This window comes from Papio anubis, chromosome 12 (assembly GCF_008728515.1).
Source record: "Papio anubis isolate 15944 chromosome 12, Panubis1.0, whole genome shotgun sequence".
Classification (NCBI taxonomy): domain Eukaryota; kingdom Metazoa; phylum Chordata; class Mammalia; order Primates; family Cercopithecidae; genus Papio; species Papio anubis.
In genome coordinates, this window is record NC_044987.1 from 118,153,567 (window position 1) to 118,160,134 (window position 6,568).

The following is a 6,568-nucleotide window of genomic DNA, read 5'->3' on the forward strand; positions in this document are numbered from 1 at the left end:
CCCCACAAATATTGCACAACTCACAGAGCCAGGTTGCAGACCAGGAAGAGCTGGGGAAAATTGGAGGAACATCTTGGCCCTTATGCCAGTTGAAGGACCGTGACTCTGCAAGGCCTTGGCTTTGATTGTGGGAGTTGATGGAATGCACATATTCCACAAGACAACCATGCTTTTAAGAGAGTTGGAGGCCAGCCAAATCCCAAACCTGACCAGCCAATGGTCATGACGTCCATGGCCCCGATGTTGTTCGGGGGGGATTGTGACCTCACTTCTGGCTTCACATGAGTTTAACATTCTCCAGACTTGGACAACCACCCTATTCCACCCCATCAGCTCCATAATTCATTTTGGGAAAAGTACATCAGTTTCTAGGCCAAGAAGCCTCAATTGCAATGTATCCAACAAGAGTCATTCGCAGGAGTTTTCTGGGAAATACTGTGGAAAAGGGACTCTCCTCCTTCTGGAGCCACGGAGCTGGTGGGACGGAAGGAAGTCTGCACAGTGGGAACCCATTATGCCAACAAAGGGGGAGTGCCTGCCTGAGAAAAAGGTCACAGTGGAGAGCAGAACTGATGGAGGGAGAGAAATAGGTTCCTGATGACACTGTTAGATCACCTGGATTGGCCCATGCCTGAAGTCATGATATTTTGGAGCTTTTAGTTACTAAAGCAAATACATTCCTTTCCCTTTGATCCAGTTTGACCTCAGTTTCATTCGCTTGCTGCCCAAAACATCTCCACTTATGCAGTTACCCAAAGGACAATAATGTGCATCTGGGTTCCTTGGCTGAGACAGCTATAATCAGCCCTGTCTGACTTAAGGAAAAAATAAAAAGAAAGATAGACATTCATTGGCAGCCTGTGAAGGAGCTGCTGAATTGACTGGTGCCTAGAGAACAGGCTGGAGAAGTACAGGAGCTACTCAAGGGCCAGACGTGGCCAAGGCGCCTTCCCTCGTTGGGTTACTTGTGTCAGACTTCAGTTCTCTCGGAGTGTAGGTGTCAGTGGGCAGCCCTAGGCCGTGTATTGGTTCCCCGTGGCTGCCATAACAAATACCAGAAACTTGGTGGCTTAACACAACTGGAATTCATTCTGTCACAGTGCTGGAGGCCAGAAGTCTGAGATGAAAGTAAGGTCAGGCTGGCTCCCTCTGGATGCTCGAGGGGAGGATCCACTCTTTGCCCCTCTCCCAGCTTCTGGTGGCTCCTGCAACCCTGGCGTTCCTTGCCTTGTAGCTGCTTCTCTCCAGCCTCTGCCTCCTTCATCAGGCAGTGTTCTCCTTTCTATCTGTGTCTGTTCGCCTGGCTTTCTGATAAGGACACCTGTCATGTTGGATTGGGGCCTTCACTACTCCGTATGACCTCATCCTGTCTAAGTACATCTGCAAAGACCCTATGTCCAAATCAGGCCACATTCTGAGATTCCGGTGAGCGCGGCATTTTGGGAGACACCCTTTCACCCAGTGCAGGCCACGCCCACCCCCTGGTTGGATGAGATGATGAGGGTTTTCAGCAAGGGGTTCCTTACGCTTCCAGGGCACAAGGTACTGGATTTACCGGCTCATCAAGACAGGGTGGCCGTTCCTACCAAGGGTGTTCCGGTTGCTTTAGAAAGGGGATTGGACGTTGGACCCACCGCAGGCAACAGGGCCATCTGTACACGTCCTTTCTCTAGCGCATGCATTTCCAAAATATCCCTCTTGCCATGGCCAGAGCATCTGAGAACATCCTGGTGCATCCTTTGCCGTGTATGTCCCCAGTCGCTGGGGGACAGCGTCCTCTGGGTCCTCTGTGGATGTGGTGAGGGGGAGAGTGCCTGCCGTGGGAGATTCACCTGTTCTTTTCTGGTGTATTTGAGTTCTTCTCTCTACAGTCTATGCGGTGGGCTTTCCGTCATCTGACTTCCCTGGCCTGGGTGAGTTTCAGATCTGTGCTAACCAGATTCTTAGGCCACATCCAACCCTGTGGGCCTGGCCGTGGGACGCAGGGGTCTGTACGTGCACACATATGACGCATTCCATTCAATCTTCAGTAACGGACGCCCTCCCCTGTTAAGCACTCCCAAAATGTCATTCCCACAGAAATCACCCAGATGTTGAACAACAGAGTATGAAATTCCTGCGTTCCTCTCCAGCCACCCTGGGTCAGGCTGGGATCTGATCCAAGGTAAGGATGACTGTGAGGGTGGGGCGGGGGGAATCTTGTTTCCTGTAATGCAGCTCCCTGGAGAGGGCAGCAGCTCTTCTAGGAAGGCTGGGACCGCCGCCTCAGATCAGGGAGGACGACGTCCTTCAGGCACTAGAAGCCCCTGGGTGGTTCTTCAGGGTTTGGCTTGTTGGGGTCAGGATCTGTCCTGTGTCTTCCGGGAATTTCCGAATATCTCCTTTTCCGTGGATGGATGTGCAGCCTCTTACAAGGAATGCCTGGCTCATGGTGAGTGCTCAGAAGTGTTTGTGGAATGAATAACAGACCCATGAAGCTGTGAGTTCCATGGCCGTCTGATCTAGCAAACTGCAGAGGGGCATTGTGAGCTGCTTTACCCGAATCAATCAGCGTCCAGGCTACAAAAACAGGCGGAGGAGGTGGGTCCTGGGAGCCGTTCCTACCTAACCAACTCTGTCTTGCTTCGAACCTTTAAGCTGTCCTTGTTCATTCCTGGGCACAGGCCCAAGTAACTTTGAGAAGGAATTCAGTTCAGGGTTTGACTCTGAAACAAAATTGATAAATGTGGTATGTGTTCTGATTACACACGCTGTATTAGCAAGGATCTTGCTAACAGGGGAGACCTGCTCTGAGCAGGCACCGGTGAGAACAGGACCCCCCACTTAGAATTGTACATCTGGGGATTGGAGGATTCTTCTATAAGCTAGCTTCTGATTCTGTACATTTCAAATCTTATTTCTTCTGTTACCCACTACTCCACATACTTCCTACCCTGGGGCGCTAGCAATTGCCTAACCACACACGGAGGTGATCGGAAACCACATAAATACACCTCACTAAGCCCAAACTGCACGGACCCCCTAACTCCACTTCCACTCAACCCCACCCCCCAAATACCTGTGCACACACCAGTGCCATCTGACCTAAAGTGGAGTGTGATGGAGGTACCAGAGTAGAAGGTCTCATGAATATATCATTTTATAAGTTTTATCGAAACGTAACATCATCATGTGAACAATTTCTAGGGCTCCTCCCCTTGCAAATGAGGGGCCCTGTGGTAGCCACTGACTGCTAAGATGCGAGATGGTCCGCCTACCAACCGTCGGCTTCAGACTGGGCCACCTTGTGGCTGCCCAGGTTGCAGAAGGATCATGAAGCATGGGGTTTGTAGTCAGAAGATGTGGGTTGTCGCGGTGGCTCAAGCCTGTAATCCCAGCACTTTGGGAGGCCGAGGCGGATGGATCACGAGGTCAGGAGATCGAGACCATCCTGGCGAACACGGTGAAACCCCGTCTCTACCGAAAATACAAAAAAATTAGCTGGGCGTGGTGGCGGGTGCCTGTAGTCCCAACTACATGGGAGGCTGAGGCAGGAGAATGGTGTGAACCCGGGAGGTGGAGCTTGCAGTGAACCGACATTGCGCCATTCACTCCAGCCTGGGCGACAGAGTGAGACTCCGTCTCAAAAAAAAAAAACAAAAAAACAAAAAAAGATGTGGGTTGGATCCTGGAGAAAACATGGGCTGTAAAGCATCAGTGACTCTTACTGGCTAAATAAGCACTTGTTAAGTGCGTGTGGCATGCGAGGCCAGTGCTGGCACCAAGCGCTCTGCTAAATGCTGGAATGACTGATAAAGAACCGCCACTCTGCCTTGCATGCCTCTCCAGGACATACAGACCCGGGGGGCCTGAGCCCTAGGTGGGAAAGCACGTGGCCCAGGAAATGAAAGCACTCAGAGGTAATTTCTCCTGCGAGGGCTGCACAGCCTCCAGCCCAGGGCAGTGAACACCCAGGGAGACCCCAGGAAGGGGAGTCCTGGCCAGGTGTACAGTCTTCGAGTCCCCAGGACAGCATCGCCTGCCACGGCACAGAACCGTAGGCTGTGAGAGTTGATTCCAGGGTGTATTTTATAGCTTACTGATGAGCCGTCCTCTCCTGTCTCAGGATCTGACCTGTGCCCTGGCTGGTTCAAAGGTTCCATCTTTTGGGAGGAGACTGAGATTTGCTTCAGAAAGATGCCAAGAGAAAGAACAAGATCATTTTCACCTTCTGACCTGAAAAACAGGATGAGGCAGCCGGGTGCCAGGCTTGCAGGCCAGGCTGTGGTCTGGAGACAGGATCTTTCCACTTCCTGTCTTTCCTCCTCCTTCACCTCTTTAAGTCCGGGACTGACTCTGCAGGGACCTCCTGTCTTGCAGCCCCTCCCTGCAAGCCCTGAGCCTCGAGGCCGGATGCTGGGTGGTAGGAAAGGGCTGTGATGTATGGAAAGTGCAGGGAACATCGGCCTTGTTCTGGACCCTGGGTACTGTGGGAAGGAAAAGGGGAGGGAGGAGAGTGGAGCTGGCTGATGTGTGTCCCAGATGTTCCCTCTTTGGGCCTTTGGGCAAAGTGAGGGGCCCTGGGAGGGACGGTCAGTCAGGTACGAGACTCTGGCTCTGGGGGACACTGCCTGGCAGGCTGTCCTCCACTGCCTGGGGCACTGTCCCATCAGCGTCTGCTGGAGTGACTGCCAGTGAACCCAGGCAGAGGCTCTTCCCTTCCCAGTGCAGCCTGGAGGAAAGCGAACAGGCCTGCCCTGGGTGCAAGGGGTGACAGGGTAAGGCAACTTAACAGCAAATGCCAGGGGTCAAAGGCTGGCCAGGGGTCAGAGGGACAGTGGGGCAGAGTCTCATGGCCCACAGCCAGCGAGATCTGGGTCAGCGATGGCAACACTGTTTACTTGCAGACTGCAGGCACACCTGGGGAAAGGTGCATGGGGGTACTGCCTTCGTGGCCATTTGGTGCCACCCAAGGACCAGCATAGGGCCAAAGATCCCCCGGGTCACCCGCCCCTGCACAAAGATGTTGTCTTAGGCAGTGAAGGTGGTTGGGAGAAAACTTTCATATTCAAATGAGATGCCTGTTATCCACCCATAGATAACCAGCTTAAAGCAGGGGAGGGCTAAAAGCTAGTATTTTCCCCCAACCAGATGATCTGCTACAGCCAAATAAATTGCACCTTCCCGCAGGGTTGCATTGTGAGATTCAGGACACAGGTGGTGTGGGGAGCTTTGACATGCAGGGAAGTAACCCCCCACATGCAGTTGCAAAGTCCTTGGGGCTCCCCCAAGAAGGCTGGCCAGGCACTTGGCAAGGATGAGGCGGGAGGCAGCTCACGGCTCGGGAATCTCCAGGACACAGGCTCGCACAGATGGGAAGCACCTGTGGGTGGCTCTCAAGCCCCCATCTCATTGGTGCCCGTGGTGGGCGTCTCCCCACCTTCTAGCTCGGGCTCCTCACGAAGCGCCCGTTGCAGCACAGTCCCCAGCGACCCCTGCAGCCTGCGACTTCTCCGGCTGCCCACCAGGAAGTAGATGAGGGGATTAGCGCTGCTGCTCACGGACGAGCAGAGGCGTGACAAGTTGAAGTACAGGAGCTTCGTGTCAGGCGGCAGGTTCAACCAGTACAGCACGAACCAGTAGAAGCCCAGGGGCAGGGAACAGATGAGGAACACCAGGACAGAGGCCAGGACCACCACGAACAGCCGAGTGGGCTGCCGCCGCCACTGCTGGGAGCTTCTCCGCACCCGGACAAAGAGGGTCAGGCTGGACAGAGTCATCACTGGGGTTAAGACCCCCATGATGAGGGCAGCCTGGACCATGTCCACCTGGAAGCACCGGTCTTTATTGAATTTCAGGAACTTGCTGCAGAAGCAAGAGGTCAACCCATTTGTCAGGAGACACAGCATCCAGAGCAGGGCGCACACCCAGGCTGACAGGTGCCTGGGCCGGTGACACTTGAACCAGATAGGGAAGAGGACGGAGAGACAGCGCTGGGTGCTGATGGCTGTCAGCAGGCTCAGGCCCGCTGTGTAGGCAAAGTACTTCAGTCTCTTCATCAGCTCGTGGACCTTGTCAGTGGTACTGACCAGGGGCTGGGTTTCCAGGCTGAGCATGGCAGCCATGCTGAAGACGAAGAGGAGGTCAGCTGCCGCCAGGTTGAGGATATAGATGGAGAAGGGAGTCCTGCGCGTTCGAAATCCCAGCAGCCAGATCACCATGCTGTTGCCTGCCATCCCGCACAGGGAGGTGAACATGGCCAGGGAGCTCAGCACCAGGCAGGCCGTGTGCACCACGCTCCCTCTGGAATGGTTTAGGGCCAACTCTGCAGTCCCACTGCTATTCAAAGTCTGGTTCATCCCTACAAGAGGAAGATGCACCAATGTGAAATTCTGTGTTGCTGGGACCATGGGGGAACCCCTGGGAGCCCCTCGAATTTCCAGCTTCAGAGCTCTACCCTCCAGATTCTTTATGCAACAGACCGTGGCCGGGAGGCTTAACCTTCCCTCCCTCCTGTGACTCACTCAGCCCAGACCTGCCTCCAGGGTCACCTTTATACCTACAAAGCTGTTATAGATGTCCGTTACCA

General features: G+C 54.0%; 1 protein-coding gene across 1 annotated transcript; it reads right to left on the reverse strand.

Annotated features, from left to right (window-relative positions):
• Positions 1 to 5,375: 5,375 nt before the first annotated feature.
• MRGPRD (MAS related GPR family member D) lies at positions 5,376 to 6,338 on the reverse strand. Its single transcript, XM_031653787.1, has one exon. The coding sequence runs from the start codon at positions 6,336 to 6,338 to the stop codon at positions 5,376 to 5,378; it is 963 nt and encodes a 320-aa protein (XP_031509647.1).
• Positions 6,339 to 6,568: the final 230 nt, after the last annotated feature.

Bases quoted from the DNA above. Each gene is read 5' to 3' on its own strand.
- MRGPRD (XM_031653787.1), bottom strand. From the start codon at position 6,338: ATGAACCAGACTTTGAATAGCAGTGGGACTGCAGAGTTGGCCCTAAAC.